General features: G+C 38.7%; 1 protein-coding gene and 1 long non-coding RNA gene across 3 annotated transcripts in view; one reads left to right on the top strand and one right to left on the bottom strand.

The window, feature by feature from the left end:
- Window positions 1-16,654, top strand: part of LOC121372502 (myoneurin-like) — a 66,969-nt gene extending 50,315 nt beyond the window's left edge. Inside the window, exon 18 of the mRNA XM_041498850.1 lies at window positions 14,104-16,654. Coding sequence (XP_041354784.1) covers window positions 14,104-14,297 — 194 coding nt within the window. The 3' untranslated portion in view covers window positions 14,298-16,654. The remainder of the gene's footprint in view (window positions 1-14,103) is intronic.
- LOC121372503 lies at window positions 1,699-3,671 on the bottom strand. Of its 2 annotated transcripts, none has more exons than XR_005957937.1 (4): window positions 3,237-3,671; window positions 2,684-3,126; window positions 2,159-2,489; window positions 1,699-1,985 (listed from the first exon to the last, which is right to left on the bottom strand). It is a non-coding gene; the product is annotated as an uncharacterized LOC121372503 (long non-coding RNA). The 2 variants fall into 2 exon arrangements; XR_005957936.1 differs by having other exon boundaries at window positions 2,159-2,502; window positions 2,697-3,126.
- Window positions 16,655-19,201: the final 2,547 nt, after the last annotated feature.

Below are 19,201 nucleotides of genomic sequence, written 5' to 3'. Positions count from 1 at the left end.
CACATTAGTGGAGGGGGACAGGTGGACATCACCATGGAGCAGGTCGACAATCTCCAAGGTAGGTCACAGTCAGGATGGGTCAGTGGTCGGAGAAAGGTCACATTAGTGGAAGGGGACAGGTGGACATCACCATGGAGCAGGTCGACAATCTCCAAGGTAGGTCACAGTCGGGATGGGTCAGTGGTCGGAGAAAGGTCACATTAGTGGAGGGGGACAGGTGGACATCACCATGGAGCAGGTCGACAATCTCCAAGGTAGGTCACAGTCAGGATGGGTCAGTGGTCGGAGAAAGGTCACATTAGTGGAGGGGGACAGGTGGACATCACCATGGAGCAGGTCGACAATCTCCAAGGTAGGTCACAGTCAGGATGGGTCAGTGGTCGGAGAAAGGTCACATTAGTGGAAGGGGACAGGTGGACATCACCATGGAGCAGGTCGACAATCTCCAAGGTAGGTCACAGTCGGGATGGGTCATTGGTCAGAGAAAGGTCACATTAGTGGAGGGGGACAGGTGGACATCACCATGGAGCAGGTCGACAATCTCCAAGGTAGGTCACAGTCGGGATGGGTCAGTGGTCGGAGAAAGGTCTCAGATTGGTCACTCTCTTGAAGATCATTGTAAAACAGGTCAATGTTCTGAGATAAGTAACACAACTGAAACAGGTCATTGATCTCAGATAGGTCACACAACTCAAATTGGTAAATGATATCAGATAGGTCACACAACTGAAACAGGTCAATGATTTCAGTTGGATGATGTATGTAAATTGAATTTTAATTGAATTTATCTTAACTAAAAAAATTATGTTTAAATTATTATTATTATTTATTTATTTTTTTAACATGCATTGAGATGAACATGTATGGATGCAATTGTCAGTGATATCTAAAATATAATAGGCAAGACATTACATTCTGCTTAATTCTTGTTTGCATGTACCAGTACTTCATGATTGTACATGTACATGTAGGTAAAATAATGTTGTATTTTGAATTAATTTTTTTTTAAACAGAGCTCAAAAAGGTTACGGTTACAATATATCAATGGAATAATTAGTTTTTAGTTTAATTAGTGACACTCATAAGATGAGGACAATCGCATCACAGTACAATCCTTCTGCATAACAACACAAGGCTAATCATAGCATTCTTCACAGAAAACAAACACAAGCTAGTATCAATGTATTGCATTAACCAGCTTGTTCCCCCGACCTCAACTCCATTGAACACTTCTTGCATCAACTTATTTGAGGTGTACATCACCATCAGTAAACCCCAACCATATTGTTGAACTGACTTTAGCTTTGCAGAAGGAGTGGAGGCATTTTCCCAACTGGTTTGTCAAGCACATATGTCATTCTGTGCCATAGTGTCTCCTTCAGGCACTGGAAGTGAGATGTAGCTCAGTGGTGGAGTACTCACCTAAAATGTGGTGGGTCGCAGGATTGATCGCCCTCAGGGGCTGGGGGGTGCCATCCCAACCAGTGTCTCACAAGTGGTACATCAAAGTCTTCTCTATGGAATAGTGCATATAAAAGATGGTTTCATCAACGTTCCTACACTGACACACACACATCACACATATGTGTTGGGGTGTCCAGTGTGTGATCTACCAGTCATCGTGTGAATTACCTCTGTTTGACACCAATAGCCGGTCTTTATGCATCTGTTGAGATGTCCAGTGTGTGATCTAGTCATCGTGTAGTTTAATTACCTCTGTTTGACACCTAATAGCCGGTCTTTATTTCTGTGTTGGGGTGTCCAGTGTGTGATCTACCAGTCATCGTGTAGTTTAATTACCTCTGTTTGACACCTAATAGCCGGTCTTTATTTCTCTGTTGGGGTGTCCAGTGTGTGATCTACCAGTCATCGTGTAGTTTAATTACCTCTGTTTGACACCTAATAGCCGGTCTTTATTTCTGTGTTGGGGTGTCCAGTGTGTGATCTACCAGTCATCGTGTAGTTTAATTACCTCTGTTTGACACCTAATAGCCGGTCAGTCTATGAACGTTGATGAAACCATTCATTATGCATCTGGAGATATGTGTCACCTAATAGCCGGTCTTTATTTCTGTTGGGGTGTCCAATGTGATGAAACCATTCATTATGCATCTGGAGATATGTGTGTGTCAGTGTATGAATTACCTCTGTTTGACACCTAATAGCCGGTCTTTATTTCTGTGTTGGGGTGTCCAGTGTGTGATCTACCAGTCATCGTGTAGTTTAATTACCTCTGTTTGACACCTAATAGCCGGTCTTTATTTCTGTGTTGGGGTGTCCAGTGTGTGATCTACCAGTCATCGTGTAGTTTAATTACCTCTGTTTGACACCTAATAGCCGGTCTTTATTTCTGTGTTGGGGTGTCCAGTGTGTGATCTACCAGTCATCGTGTAGTTTAATTACCTCTGTTTGACACCTAATAGCCGGTCTTTATTTCTGTGTTGGGGTGTCCAGTGTGTGATCTACCAGTCATCGTGTAGTTTAATTACCTCTGTTTGACACCTAATAGCCGGTCTTTATTTCTCTGGGGGTGTCCAGTGTGTGATGTCCAGTCATCGTGTAGTTTAATGACCTCTGTTTGACCATTCATATGCGGTCTTTAGATATGTGTTGTGGTGTCCAGTGTGTGATTACATCTGATGAAACCATAAACCAGTCATTATGCGTGTAGTGTGTGAATTACCTCTGTTTGACACCTAATAGCCGGTCTTTATTTCTGTGTTGGGGTGTCCAGTGTGTGATCTACCAGTCATCGTGTAGTTTAATTACCTCTGTTTGACACCTAATAGCCGGTCTTTATTTCTGTGTTGGGGTGTCCAGTGTGTGATCTACCAGTCATCGTGTAGTTTAATTACCTCTGTTTGACACCTAATAGCCGGTCTTTATTTCTGTGTTGGGGTGTCCAGTGTGTGATCTACCAGTCATCGTGTAGTTTAATTACCTCTGTTTGACACCTAATAGCCGGTCTTTATTTCTCTGTTGGGGTGTCCAGTGTGTGATCTACCAGTCATCGTGTAGTTTAATTACCTCTGTTTGACACCTAATAGCCGGTCTTTATTTCTGTGTTGGGGTGTCCAGTGTGTGATCTACCAGTCATCGTGTAGTTTAATTACCTCTGTTTGACACCTAATAGCCGGTCTTTATTTCTGGAGTTGGGGTGTCCAGTCTACCAGTCAACGTGATGAAACCATTCATTATGCATCAGGAATGTCCCTTTAATTACCTCTGTTTGACACCTAATAGCCGGTCTTTATTTCTGTGTTGGGGTGTCCAGTGTGTGATCTACCAGTCATCGTGTAGTTTAATTACCTCTGTTTGACACCTAATAGCCGGTCTTTATTTCTGTGTTGGGGTGTCCAGTGTGTGATCTACCAGTCATCGTGTAGTTTAATTACCTCTGTTTGACACCTAATAGCCGGTCTTTATTTCTGTGTTGGGGTGTCCAGTGTGTGATCTACCAGTCATCGTGTAGTTTAATTACCTCTGTTTGACACCTAATAGCCGGTCTTTATTTCTCTGTTGGGGTGTCCAGTGTGTGATCTACCAGTCATCGTGTAGTTTAATTACCTCTGTTTGACACCTAATAGCCGGTCTTTATTTCTGTGTTGGGGTGTCCAGTGTGTGATCTACCAGTCATCGTGTAGTTTAATTACCTCTGTTTGACACCTAATAGCCGGTCTTTATTTCTCTGGAGATGTGTGTGTGTGTCCAGTGTGTGATCTACCAGTCATCGTGTAGTTTAATTACCTCTGTTTGACACCTAATAGCCGGTCTTTATTTCTGTGTGTGGGGTGTCCAGTGTGTGATCTACCAGTCATCGTGTAGTTTAATTACCTCTGTTTGACACCTAATAGCCGGTCTTTATTTCTGTGTTGGGGTGTCCAGTGTGTGATCTACCAGTCATCGTGTAGTTTAATTACCTCTGTTTGACACCTAATAGCCGGTCTTTATTTCTGTGTTGGGGTGTCCAGTGTGTGATCTACCAGTCATCGTGTAGTTTAATTACCTCTGTTTGACACCTAATAGCCGGTCTTTATTTCTATGTTGGGGTGTCCAGTGTGTGATCTACCAGTCATCGTGTAGTTTAATTACCTCTGTTTGACACCTAATAGCCGGTCTTTATTTCTGTGTTGGGGTGTCCAGTGTGTGATCTACCAGTCATCGTGTAGTTTAATTACCTCTGTTTGACACCTAATAGCCGGTCTTTATTTCTGTGTGTGTCCAGTGTGTGATTATGCATCTGGAGATATGTGCGTGAACGTTGATGAAACCATTAAACCATTCATTATGCATCTGGAGATATGTTTGTGTCAGTGTGTGAACGTTGTTAAAACCATTAAACCATTCATTATGCATCTGGAGATATCGGTGTGTCAGTGTATGAATGTTGATGAAACCATTAAACCATTCATTATTCATCTGGGGATATCTGTGTTTATGAGCCAGTCTCCAGCTTGTGATGTTTGCAATCGTTATCCTTATTGAATATAAAATTTTAGACAAAAACATAACACACATTAGAACAGCAATAACACACATTAGAACAGCCATAACATACATTAGAACAGCAATAACCCCCTGGTGTGTGTTTTAATTGTGTTCATATATTGGTGGTTTTACTGGGCAGATATCCCATTGTATTGGCCCGACTAGCATGTCACTAAATTTAGGACAATAACTAATAAACAGCAAATGAAAAATGCAACATTACTCCATAATTAAGGGAGAAATATTTCAAAATTTTAAGTAACCGGAAGTCGGTTCTTGTTAATTTTACTTAGGTAACCTATAGTTCAGTTAAGTGAATTATATTTGTGTAACCTAACGGTAATCAACTTGCATTGAAATTAGTTATCTTCAGAACATTGCTAATTTTAATTTGAAAATGTATAATGGTTCACCATGTAACCATTTCAGTTCACTTGAATTTTAAAGTTGCGTAACAGAAATAATATACATTGCAATTGTAGGAATCAAGTGTTTTATTGTGAAACAATTAGGTATCATTTAGTACTCTTGAAAACATGTGAGTGTTTGCCACCACACAGTCCCTAGAGTTTATCTCCTACCCACTCGGTTTTCAAAAGCTACCCTGAGGTGGAGGAGGTGGGGGGGGGGGGGGGGGGGAGGTCATGGTAGCACTCATGAAACTGGTTTTAAAAGATGAATTCTGCAAACTGGTATTTTGAAGTAAAACCATTTTCACTTGTCCGTACTTGAGTGTACCACTTTGAAGTGATGCTGTGAGAGAGATGTGCTTGATGAAGTGGCCTGTGTGAGTTACCAGTGGTGTGCTTACTCAACTCACTGTCATAGGAATACTTCCACCAAAACCAGACACCATCGGTAGGTGGATGAGTCGGGGTCTGTCATGTGGTAAACACACACACTTGTGCACATAGACAAACACTGCACACTTTTACACACACACACACACACTCACGCAATCACAGACACCATGGACATACACACACACACACACACACACACACACGTGCACATAAACAAACACTGCACACTTTTACATACACACACACACTCACGCAATCACAGACACCATGGACATACACATACACACACACACACACACACACACACGTGCACATAAACAAACACTGCACACTTTTACACACACACACACACTCACGCAATCACAGACACCATGGACATACACACACACACACACACACACACGTGCACATAAACAAACACTGCACACTTTTACATACACACACACACTCACGCAATCACAGACACCATGGACATACACATACACACACACACACACACACACGTGCACATAAACAAACACTGCACACTTTTACATACACACACACTCACGCAATCACAGACACCATGGACATACACACACACACACACACACACACGTGCACATAAACAAACACTGCACACTTTTACATACACACACACACTCACGCAATCACAGACACCATGGACATACACACACACACACACACGTGCACATAAACAAACACTGCACACTTTTACATACACACACACACTCACGCAATCACAGACACCATGGACATACACATACACACACACACACACACACACACACGTGCACATAAACAAACACCACATACTCCCAAATGTTTGTTTAAGTAAACCACACAAAATCCCAAATGTTTGTTTAAGTAAACCCTTATATTCAACATTAAAGGGTTCAGTAACATTTGGATCAAATACTAGCTTTCTCTCGCACAGTTATGTCAGTCCTGTTAGATTGAAATCAGTGTCATTAACAATATTTCACTCAAACTGATAATCCATTAAATCTGAAACACTACCAATATACCCTTCAGTGTCCTTTATTTCATAGGTTTACATGTAGCTGCAACTTGGAATCTTTATGTGTAATGTCATTTCAGTCTTCGAGACTTCTCAAGATGTTAAAAAGCAGCTACACTCCGACTTTCGTGACAATTGACCAGTCATCAATCACTGAGTCGCATCATTGCTTTTAGAGCATTATACAACCGACTGAATAACTGCAGACAATTACTGCCCTAGGCCTACATTGTTTTAACAAAGCTGTTTATAACACTTGATGTTGTTGAGACAGTAGCACAGACATGAATGAACCTGATGCAATCCTTCATTTCAACTTATTTTTGTGCTTGTATCCAATTAAGGTTCAAGAACGCTGTCCTGGGCACACACCTCAGCTATCTGGGCTGTGTCTAGGACAGTGGATTAGCAGTTAGTGAGAGAGAAGAGGGTATAGTGGTCTTACACCTACCCATTGAGTCGTTAAAACTCACTCTAGGTGGAGCTGGTACAGGGCTATGAACCCAGTACCTACCAGCCTTATGGCGTAATCACAAAACCAGTGAGACCGGTGCAGTCTTTCAATAGTTTTGCCTCTTTTATGTGGGTGCAAGTTGTAGTTAATTCCATAAAATCAAAGCAAGTTTTAACTCATTTTGCTTAGTTATCCCAGCACTAAATACTTTCTTTTACAGTATGTAATGTTTTGATTTTTTTTTTTTTTCAAAATTAGAAACAAATAAATATACTTCGGCTTTACATTGCTAAGCAATAATTTAAAATTGTAAATAGTCACGGATGCTCCCGAAAGTGGCCGAATGCTTGGTTTGAACTAACTGTTGGGTCAAGCAAATTATTATGCCCCAACGGTGTTTAATCCAACGAGATTCTACTGCAGTCTGTTCAATTACCATGTCTGTACACACACACCCATATAATATTTTGTAATGCTAAGACCACTCCCATCTAAAAGTATGCTCTTATCAACACACACACACACTCACCTTGATATAATTAGACCAGTAGTACTGTTTTCTGTTTCTAGTTTTCATTTATTATTAAATCCATGACAAAAGAAACATCTTTTGTAATATAACAATTGGCTACGACTGCCTGTATTTAATTTATGAATAATTGAAAACATGAGGCAATTCTTGACAATAAATACACACCCCCCCCCCTTCTCTCCCTAATGTATTGTAACACTTGAATGGATCCCAGGACAGGGCGTCTGCTGGATTGTTCTAGGAAGGGGGTGTGATGTCAGAAAGGGTGTCGACAGCAGCTGTCCCAATTAAACTGACTGCATTATAAATATAAAACCTTGCTTTATCCAGAAATATCCAGCCTACAAATATATTACATCTTTTCCACTAGAAATAAATAAATTTTGTATATATTCATACAAACACCTGATTTGGGGGGGGGGGGGGGGGGGGGGGGGGTACTTTTCAGTTTGGACAAGGGGTTTGTAACATCAAGTATCCGCACCTGTAAGAGATCGCATTTTCTTTGTGTTGTGAAGGTGAATATATATACAGGATATTGGGGGGGGAGGAGGGGGTTATTTGATATCAAGACATCAGTCCAGAGCAAACAAGTCATTGTGATGAATGGGGGAAGGGTTGGTTTGGGGTGTCTTGAGATGAAACCTTTTTTACACACTCTTCTGTTTTCTGTGTGTGTGTGTGTGTGTGTGTGTGTGTGTGTGTGTGTGTGTGTGTGTGTGTGTGTGTGTGTGTGTGTGTGTGTCCTGGTTGCCTGGCTGGTCAAGTAGATGGGATAGTCAGTTCCTGTTTGGGGAAGTCACTGTGTGTGTCCTGGTTGCTTGGTTGGTCAAGTGGATAGGACAGTCAGTTCCTCTATGGGGAAGTCACTGTGTGTGTCCTGGTTGCCTGGCTGGTCAAGTGGATAGGACAGTCAGTTCCTGTTTGGGGAAGTCACTGTGTGTGTCCTGGTTGCTTGGTTGGTCAAGTGGATAGGACAGTCAGTTCCTCTATGGGGAAGTCACTGTGTGTGTCCTGGTTGCCTGGCTGGTCAAGTGGATAGGACAGTCAGTTCCTGTTTGGGGAAGTCACTGTGTGTGTCCTGGTTGCTTGGTTGGTCAAGTGGATAGGACAGTCAGTTCCTCTTTGGGGAGGTCACCTTGATAGCTATAGGCTCCTATATTACGTAATACACTGAAATCAAATTCTGCTGTTCTATATTCCTTTTATGATCATGGGCTGTCAAGGTTTTGTCAGTATGTCCCTTGGATCTGTTCTGTACCAAGATGTGTTTAAATGACAAACTTGCAGGGCTAGCTCTGGATGAGTTGAACATTTACCAAATTATCTATTAAACTTCTTCTTTTTTCACTTAAAAAATACAAATTGCTAAAGCCCAATTATTTTCCAACAATATATATATATATATATATATATATATATACAGGGTTGAAAAAAAATCATGATTTTCTTTTACAAATAAAAAAAATTGGATTTTTAAAATTTAAATCAGATTTATTTGATTTTTTTTTTTTTTACTGTAATTTGGATTGTTTGAATTGAATACTTGCTCCCTATTATATACACGATTTGGAAGCTTCACTGCATTCTGAAAGGAAATACCTCGAACATCTAGAAATGAGGCAACAAAATGCATTTTGGGGATTATTGAGTGGCTATATAAGGTGATTTGACACGTGAAGTCAGTGACTTCAAGTCACATCTGTTAGATCTGACTCTAGAGCATCCCCAAATTCGTCCAGTTTACCACATTAAAGCAGAGTGGCTTCACTTGACACCTTCTATTGTGTTGATCTCCCAGGATCATCCCAACCATAGATTTGGGGGAATTGTCACTGATCAGTATGACTTGTTAGACTACATGGTGTTAAAATCTAATTGCAATTCAATTATAAATATATGTAAAAATAATTATCTAGGGTAAGTAACAATTGATTTTAAATAACACTTCATTTTTTGTACTGCAAGTTAATTGATAAATCACATCTTTACAAAATAATCAATAAAAATAAAAGCAATAATCATAAAAATAAAATGAAACATAATAAAAATCAAAAAAATCAAAATGCATGATTTTTTTGCAGTGATTTAAATCATGATTTAAATCAAACAACTCTGTGTGTGTGTGTGTGTGTATATATATATATATATATATATATATCTTTCTTTTTTTAATTAACCTATTTATTATGTATGTTGTGAGTGTATTGTCTGTTTTATATATTTTTCTTATATGTAGCATGTGCATCTTATTATAGTGATAATGACATTTTAAAACCATGTGATACATTTATTTTGTATCACACATACATTGTATGTGTGATCTGGACCGGAACTTTTAAATGGGGAATTCCCTTTATATTTTTACTGCAGTTAGCACCTTTTATTTATTGACGTCATATATGATTTACAAATTACGTCACTTAGTATTTGAAACATTACAAAAATCTGCCGCAGAGTAACATTCTTAACGTTAAGTAAATCTATGAAAGGAGTTTTGATCATAGATTTAACAAAGTTATGACGTTAAATTAAAAACAATTTTTGTAAAACATAAAAGAAGGTATGTAATAAATGCAGAACTTCACATACGTTTTCACTTCCTTTTATTGTCTCGTGGTATATATTCTTGCATAAAATAAACTTGAGCAATAAATAGGAAGCGAAAATAACGTATGTGAAGTTCTGTATTTGTATCATTACATTATTTCTCCTTCTCCCCTCTCCCCATTAATGCAATTGGCGACTGCTTAGTAATAGTAGCCAAGGTAGCCCTGTATGTGTGGCAATAGTAGCCGAGATAGTTCTGTATGTGTGGCAATGGTAGCCGAGATAGTCCTGTTTGTGTGGCAGTAGTAGCCGAGATAGCCCTGTATGTGTGACAATGGTAGCCGAGATAGCCCGGTATGTGTGACAATGGTAGCCGAGATAGCCCTGTATGTGTGGCAATGGTAGCCGAGATAGCCCTGTATGTGTGGCAATAGTAGCCGAGATAGCCCTGTATGTGTGGCAATAGCCGAGATAGCCCTGTATGTGTGGCAATAGTAGCTGAGATAGCCCTGTATGTGTGGCAATAGTAGCCGAGATAGCCCTGTATGTGTGGCAATAGTAGCCAAGATAGTCCTGTATGTGTGGCAATAGTAGCCGAGATAGTCCTGTATGTGTGACAATAGTAGCTGAGATAGTCCTGTATGTGTGGCAATAGTCAGTCCTGTATGTGTGGCAATAGTAGCCGAGATAGCCCTGTATGTGTGGCAATAGTAGCCGAGATAGCCCTGTATGTGTGGCAATAGTAGCCGAGATAGCCCTGTATGTGTGGCAATAGTAGCCGAGATAGCCCTGTATGTGTGGCAATAGTAGCCGAGATAGCCCTGTATGTGTGGCAATAGTAGCCGAGATAGCCCTGTATGTGTGGCAATAGTAGCCGAGATAGCCCTGTATGTGTGGCAATAGTAGCCGAGATAGCCCGGTATGTGTGACAATGGTAGCCGAGATAGCCCTGTATGTGTGGCAATGGTAGCCGAGATAGTCCTGTATGTGTGACAATGGTAGCCGAGATAGTCCTGTATGTGTGGCAATAGTCAGTCCTGTATGTGTGGCAATAGTAGCCGAGATAGCCCTGTATGTGTGGCAATAGTAGCCGAGATAGCCCTGTATGTGTGGCAATAGTAGCCGAGATAGCCCTGTATGTGTGGCAATAGTAGCCGAGATAGCCCTGTATGTGTGGCAATAGTAGCCGAGATAGCCCGGTATGTGTGACAATGGTAGCCGAGATAGCCCTGTATGTGTGGCAATAGTAGCCGAGATAGCCCTGTATGTGTGGCAATAGTAGCCGAGATAGCCCTGTATGTGTGGCAATAGTAGCCGAGATAGCCCTGTATGTGTGGCAATAGTAGCCGAGATAGCCCTGTATCATGGCAGTGTATGTGTGGCATTTTTCTGTCCTCTAATCGTGTCATTAAACAAAACAAACTTTAATCAGTGAGTAGCCCAACTGGTAGGTTTTTTCCAGCAAATACTGCATAAATTGGGTGTACAGCGTGTTAGCAGACAGAGCTTGGAGTAACACTGTCAACTGTTGAGCTATCATATGTAAACCCAGCATTACCAAAAACTGGATTTACATGTTATGCAAAAATCAATTTTTTTTAATTAATTACAAAAAAAATGAAGATCTAAAAGAAAGAAACATTTTTGAAGTTGTTTGATGTTCTGACTTTATTGTGAGGTCTCTGACTAAGCTGTGCGTTACTTAGGAGCATTCGTGGACAGGTGAAGAATTTACTGTTTTCATTGACACCATTCTCTTACTGGGGACACAGAGTGCACTTTGTTACCTTCAGTGTGTTTGAAAGCCATTTTAACAGCTAGCCGAGCTGATCTGCTCAGAGATCAAGTGGGCCCTGGAAGCAGAAGTGCTGTGTGGCCAAATTCTTGTTCACCCAGGTGGAAAATGCTCCTCACTGTCCAGCTAGCTGTGTACATACAAATATTCCTAACAAGATACACTGGCTCTAGTGCTAGTTGTGTATTGAACAACACATACAAATATTCCTAACAAGATACACAGGCTCTAGTGCTAGTTGTGTATTCAACAGCACATACAAATATTCCTAACAAGATACACAGGCTCTAGTGCAAGTTGTGTATTCAACAACACATACAAATATTCCTAACAAGATACACAGGCTCTAGTGCTAGTTGTGTAACAACACATACAAATATTCCTAACAAGATACACAGGCTCTAGTGCTAGTTGTGTATTCAACAACACATACAAATATTCCTAACAAGATACACAGGCTCTAGTGCTAGTTGTGTATTCAACAACACATACAAATATTCCTAACAAGATACACTGGCTCTAGTGCTAGTTGTGTATTGAACAGCACATACAAATATTCCTAACAATATATACCGACTCTAGTGCTAGTTGTGTATTGAACAACACATACAAATATTCCTAACAAGATACACTGGCTCTAGTGCTAGTTGTGTATTGAACAGCACATACAAATATTCCTAACAATATATACCGACTCTAGTGCTAGTTGTGTATTGAACAACACATACAAATATTCCTAACAAGATACACTGACTCTAGTGCTAGTTGTGTATTGAACAGCACATACAAATATTCCTAACAATATATACCGACTCTAGTGCTAGTTGTGTATTGAACAACACATACAAATATTCCTAACAAGATACACTGGCTCTAGTGCTAGTTGTGTATTGAACAGCACATACAAATATTCCTAACAATATATACCGACTCTAGTGCTAGTTGTGTATTGAACAACACATACAAATATTCCTAACAAGATACACCGACTCTAGTGCTAGTTGTGTATTGAACAACACATACAAATATTCCTAACAATATATACTGGCTCTTATGCATATGTGTATATTCACAAATGATCAAATTGGTCAGATTTACAAACCATCAGGCCGGTTAGATTTTCAAAGATTGCTTGTTTTTTATTATGTATATTATCTTTTTACTCCATGAGGCTGTGACAATATTATGTGTATTATCTTTTTACTCCATGAGGCTGTGACAATATTATGTGTATTATATCTTTACTCCATGAGACTGTGACAATATTATGTGTATTATATCTTTACTCCATGAGGCTGTGACAATATTATGTGTATTATATCTTTACTCCATGAGGCTGTGACAATATTATGTGTATTATATCTTTACTCCATGAGGCTGTGACAATATTATGTATATTATATCTTTACTCCATGAGACTGACAATATTATGTGTATTATATCTTTACTCCATGAGACTGACAATATTATGTGTGTTATATCTTTACTCCATGAGGCTGTGACACTATTATGTGTATTATATCTTTACTCCATGAGACTGTTAGATATTTGTATTATATGTTTTACTTAATGAGGGTGTGACTTAATTATTTGTATATTTTTACTGGATTAGGTTGTGACTTAATTATTTTTATTATATTTTTTACTGGATGAAGCTGTAACTTAATTATTTGTTTTATATTTTTACTGGATTACGTTGTGACTTAATATTATTTGTACATGTATTATATTTGACTGGATGAGGCTGTGATTGATACTATTTGTATTATATTTTTACTGGATTAGATTGTGACTTAATTATTTATATATTTTTACTAGATGAGGCTGTGGCTTAATTATTTGTATGATATTTTTACTGGATGAGGCTGTGACTTCATTATTTGTATCATATTTTACTAGATGGGCTATGACACAATTATTTGTACGATATTTTACTAGATGGGCTGTGACACAATTATTTGTATGATATTTTATTAGATGGGGCTGTGACACAATTATTTGTATGATATTTTATTAGATGGGGCTGTGACGTAATTATTTGTACGATATTTTACTAGATGGGGCTGTGACGTAATTATTTGTACGATATTTTATTAGATGGGGCTGTGACGTAATTATTTGTATGATATTTTATTAGATGGGGCTGTGATGTAATTATTTGTATGATATTTTACTAGATGGGGCTGTGACGTAATTATTTATATGATATTTTTATTAGATGGGGCTGTGACGTAATTATTTGTATGATATTTTATTAGATGGGGCTGTGACGTAATTATTTGTATGATATTTTATTAGATGGGGCTGTGACGTAATTATTTGTATGATATTTTATTAGATGGGGCTGTGACGTAATTATTTATATGATATTTTTACTGTATTAGATTGTGACTTAATTATCTGTATATATTTACTGGATGTTGCTGTGTCCAATAGTACATGTTTGTGTTATTTTTCCAGTGGATGAATCTATGACTCTGGGGGAAGATGAAATCATTGCTGGGGAGCACATGGAAGATGTGGAGTTGGTGACGCAGTCTTCCCAGGTGCACATGGATGGCAGTACGCTGGTCGAGGAGATCCAGGTGATTCCCCAGGATGAGCTGGTGGGCCGGTCAGTCCAGGCAGAAACCATGATGACCGCAATGAGCTGAAAGTGACTGTTGGGTACAGCACGCCCCATGTGATATTACAGCGATGGCTGATGGTTGATCTCACAAAACAACACACAGACAGCAAGCCGAGAATACTGCAGAATGTAAAGCTGTACAAGATAACTACCATACTACAGAATATAATTATTGTTGGTAACACCTGTACAAGCTGACAAACATACTGCAGAATATAATTATTGTTGGTAACACCTGTACAAGCTGACAAACATACTGCAGAATATAATTATTGTTGGTAACATCTGTACAAGCTGACAAACATACTGCAGAATTTAATTATTGTTGGTAACATCTGTACAAGCTGACAATCATACTGCAGAATATAATTATTGTTGGTAACATTTGTACAAGCTGACTACCATACTACAGAATTTAATTAGTATTTGTAACATCTGTACAAGCTGACTACCATACTGCAGAATTTAATTAGTATTTGTAACATCTGTACAAGCTGACTACCATACTGCAGAATATAATTATTGTTGGTAACATCTGTACAAGCTGACTACCATATTGCAGAATTTAATTAGTATTTGTAACATCTGTACAAGCTGACTACCATACTACAGAATATAATTACTGTTGCTAACTTCTGTACAAGCTGACTACCATACTACAGAATATAATTATTGTTTGTAACACCTGTACAAGTTGGTAACACCTATACAAGCTGACTACCATACTGCATAATTGCATTATTGTTGGTAACATCTGTACAAGATAACTACCATACTGCAGAATATAATTATATTTGGTAACATCTGTACAAGCTGTGTACTGCAGTAGAATATAGTTGTTTGCAACATCTGTACAAGCTGTGTACTGCAGTAGAATATAGTTGTTTGCAACATCTGTACAAGCTGTGTACTGCAGTAGAATATGTTGTAACATCTGTACAAGCTGTGTACTGCAGTAGAATATTGTTGTTTGAAACATCTGTACAAGCTGTGTACTGCAGTAGAATATGTTGTGTGTAACATCTGTACAAGCTGTGTACTGCAGTAGAATATAGTTGTTTGTAACGTCTGTACAAGCTGTGTACTGCAGTAGAATATAGTTGTTTGCAACATCTGTACAAGCTGTGTACTGCAGTAGAATATGTTGTGTGTAACATCTGTACAAGCTGTGTACTGCAGTAGAATATAGTTGTTTGTAACATCTGTACAAGCTGTGTACTGCAGTAGAATATAGTTGTTTGTAACATCTGTACAAGCTGTGTACTGCAGTAGAATATAGTTGTTTGTAACATCTGTACAAGCTGTGTACTGCAGTAGAATATGTTGTGTGTAACATCTGTACAAGCTGTGTACTGCAGTAGAATATAGTTGTTTGTAACATCTGTACAAGCTGTGTACTGCAGTAGAATATTGTTGTTTGTAACATCTGTACAAGCTGTGTACTGCAGTAGAATATGTTGTGTGTAACATCTGTACAAGCTGTGTACTGCAGTAGAATATGTTGTGTGTAACATCTGTACAAGCTGTGTACTGCAGTAGAATATAGTTGTTTGCAACATCTGTACAAGCTGTGTACTGCAGTAGAATATAGTTGTTTTTAACACTTCTATACAAGTTGACTATGGCCGAATGAAATCTGAAGACCCAAGAGAAGTCAGTGATGTTAAGACTTGCTCAGTACACCGTTGTAGAGTGAAGTGGTTGGTGCTAACACATCTTGTTTAACAAGATGTCTCCTGTAAAACTAACAATTTGCAAGTTTACTCTAGGATGAAACATTAGATTTTTTACAAATTCTACGATTGTTTAAACTGTTGTTAATTTATTTAACATGTGTAGCCTAGCTAAGTGGCCAATTTGTTTGATTTCATTTATATGAAGACTATTTTCACAACACAATGTACGGCAATTTCGATATTTGGTAATTAACAGTGAAGGAATGCTACTGTTAGTATAATCTGAAGGACAAACCAGTAATACTTGATCAGGGCCGTATCTCTGTATAACTAATCAAATCCATCAAATCGTTATCTATGTCACAGAACAGGATTTTAAAACTAGTTTGTGTGATATTTGCTATGTCATGTTGCAGCAAAACCATGCTCCCATTTATAGCCACTATCGCCCACCTACGTACATATATATTACAGATTTATGTAGCATTTTGGAATGAACTCTTCCTATAATCAGAGATGAAATTCCTCCTGATAATGCTGAAACCTTTCAGAATTACTTGTACAGTTTTTGTCCTTGTTCTTTTATTTGACGAAAAGTTCACAGGAAGTGAGAAACCATCTCCTACAAATACTTTTTTAAAATCTCCAAAGAATTCAAGATATTTTCAATGTCATTTTTATCTTAATAGTTGACTGGGGGGGGGGGGGGGGGGGGGGGGGGGGGGGGGGTCATAATAAATGTGAAGTATCGTATAACCGTGGTCTGATGACACAAGTTGTGCAAACAACGCACTACAAGCTGTTTACGTGGAAAGTAGGTTTGATATCAAATCATGTAATTTCAGTAAATATGAGATGAATACACAGTGGTCATCGAATGGAGATGTATACATGTTTTCTAAAATAATGACAAAATTGCAAATGATTTTTAATTATATCAAATAGATCACTTTGAAATTTAGACCCTAAGTTAATATGGAAAAGCTATTTTGGTAATTTTATTGGATAAAAGGCTTATATCTTCTAAAACCTCAGGGTAAATGACATTATATAAGTTGGAGTATGGTTGAATTTGTTCTTTTACAATATGACTATTTATACAATCATAAAACAGTATATCGACATGTTCTGGACCAAAGCCGGTAAAAACCGCAATAGCCAAGTTTTTGTTAGAAATGCCCTTGTACGGGTTTCCTGAAGAGTGCAACGATCCATTGTATTAGTTGGGTGATTGTTAACCCATACATGTTTACTGTAGAATGGAATTACGGTTATCTCGTATCACAAGCTAACCGATTTATTTTAATACAACAAACCATTTAGAACAAAATGATTGTTTTAGGTCTGGTAGAGCATGCTGACTACATGAAAATGAAATTCTTTTTGAACAAATGCCTCATCAGATATCGCAATAAACTGTTTTTGTTACTTGATTCGGGGTTTTTTAATTATATTTGTAAACATCATTTAAACATGCTTATATTCAGGAAGTAGGGGTAGAGTTAGGGGGTGAGCTGCCACCAACCCCCTTTGACAAAGAACTGCACTCTACCTTCATAGTCCCTGTTGGTTATCTCTGGTATTGAATACCAATATATCATTAAGCACATACCATCCACCCACCTACCCCTGCATCCACAAAATCTGCTTCCAGTTCAGGTTCAAGTACGGTTTTCAGCTGCCTGGTCTGTGTTTTCAAGGACGAGGGTTAATAGTTATGAGCTTGTGAGAGAGGTCAGTGTTTTAATTTCTCGGGAATTTTTCACGGACACCTCAGGATGCGCTTGATTTCTTTATCTCAAATAGTTCGAACGTTTTCACCTCCCACGCTTCTGGTTTAGTAGACCATGATTGAAAGTGGTCCAGTTTAATCATAAATAAGTATGTCATCTATTTTGTTAAGACTAAAGAACTACATGTATCTATACATACAAAGTCAAACTAGCTCAACCGGTCAATTTAAATTATACTAAAAAGAAATCGGGGCAGTCCAGGTATATCTGTATTTATCCAGAAAGGTTTTGACCCTCAACTTATTTGCAGCCGTAGCTAGAGTAACCTCTGTACTAACCTCATTCTCTTTATTCGTGTAGGTGACGGTCTGGACAGGTCAGAAGACGCTGTCAAAGATGACTAACAGTACAGGGTGCAAACATTTAAATCGTAGGAGAAATTGAGATATTTTAAATACCTGTTATAAGATAATGAGAATGAAAACCAGAGGATAAGGCTTAAAAACAATCGTGTTTTCCCGGAAATGTGCAGATTTTGTTTGGAGTAGGTTGGGGTGGGTTTTTACCACTACATTCAGCCCTGCGGTTCAGATAAAACGCTGTGTATGTACTTTTTTCACCAACGAACTAGTACAAAATCGAGAGAGAAAAAATGATTTTTTCGAAAAAAGCATTACGTGTCGGTCGTTTTTTCTGGGTAGGGTTAGGTTCCCGAAAACGCATTAAGTGTCGGTCGTTTTTTCTGGGTAGGGTTAGGTTCCCGAAAACGCATTAAGTGTCGGTCGTTTTTTCTGGGTAGGGTTAGGTTCCCGAAAACGCATTTTTGTAAGTCTAATTAGTCTAGCGTCTTGAAAATGAGTCGGATTTAGTTGACGGCAGATGTATCGAACTGAGATCTAATAAGCTAAATAAAAAAGATGAGCGAAATTATGAGCAAGTCTTACGGCTATTCCGGGATTTGAACCGTCGTCTCCAGCTGATATTCCATCAGGGTATAATGTGAACACCTTCAGTTAAAACAGGCTACGGCTAGAGGACACTCGAACTATTTCAGGACAAATAAAATAATTTTGTATGGGGGGTTTTTGTGGGTTTTTCTTTCACGATCTAATCATCAACAGTGTAGATGCAGTGTTTAACTTCGTCATCACCAATGTGTTGATGTTATATAAATGTTATGTGTATAGCATTGTCACTACACGTATACATAAACGATACATCGTTGGATACATTTCTAAAATGTAGTCTAGGGGCAACAAACCTACGATTAAAGTACAGTGGTGTTTCCAGTATCCAGACCTGTGAGAACGATATCTGAAGAGGGGCGGCACAAGCCAGATGTGCTTATATATTATAACCCATGACAAAAAAAAACGTAGCCCAGTGGTAAAGCGCTCGCTTGGTGCGCAGTCAGTCTGGGATCGATCCTCGTCGGTGGGCCTATAGAGCTATTTCTCGCTCCAGCCAGTGCACCACGACTGGTGCATCAAAGGCCTTTGCTATCATGTCTATATGATGGT

This window comes from Gigantopelta aegis, chromosome 4, assembly GCF_016097555.1.
Source record: "Gigantopelta aegis isolate Gae_Host chromosome 4, Gae_host_genome, whole genome shotgun sequence".
NCBI lineage: Eukaryota > Metazoa > Mollusca > Gastropoda > Neomphalida > Peltospiridae > Gigantopelta > Gigantopelta aegis.
This window is presented reverse-complemented; position numbering and strand designations above follow the sequence as displayed.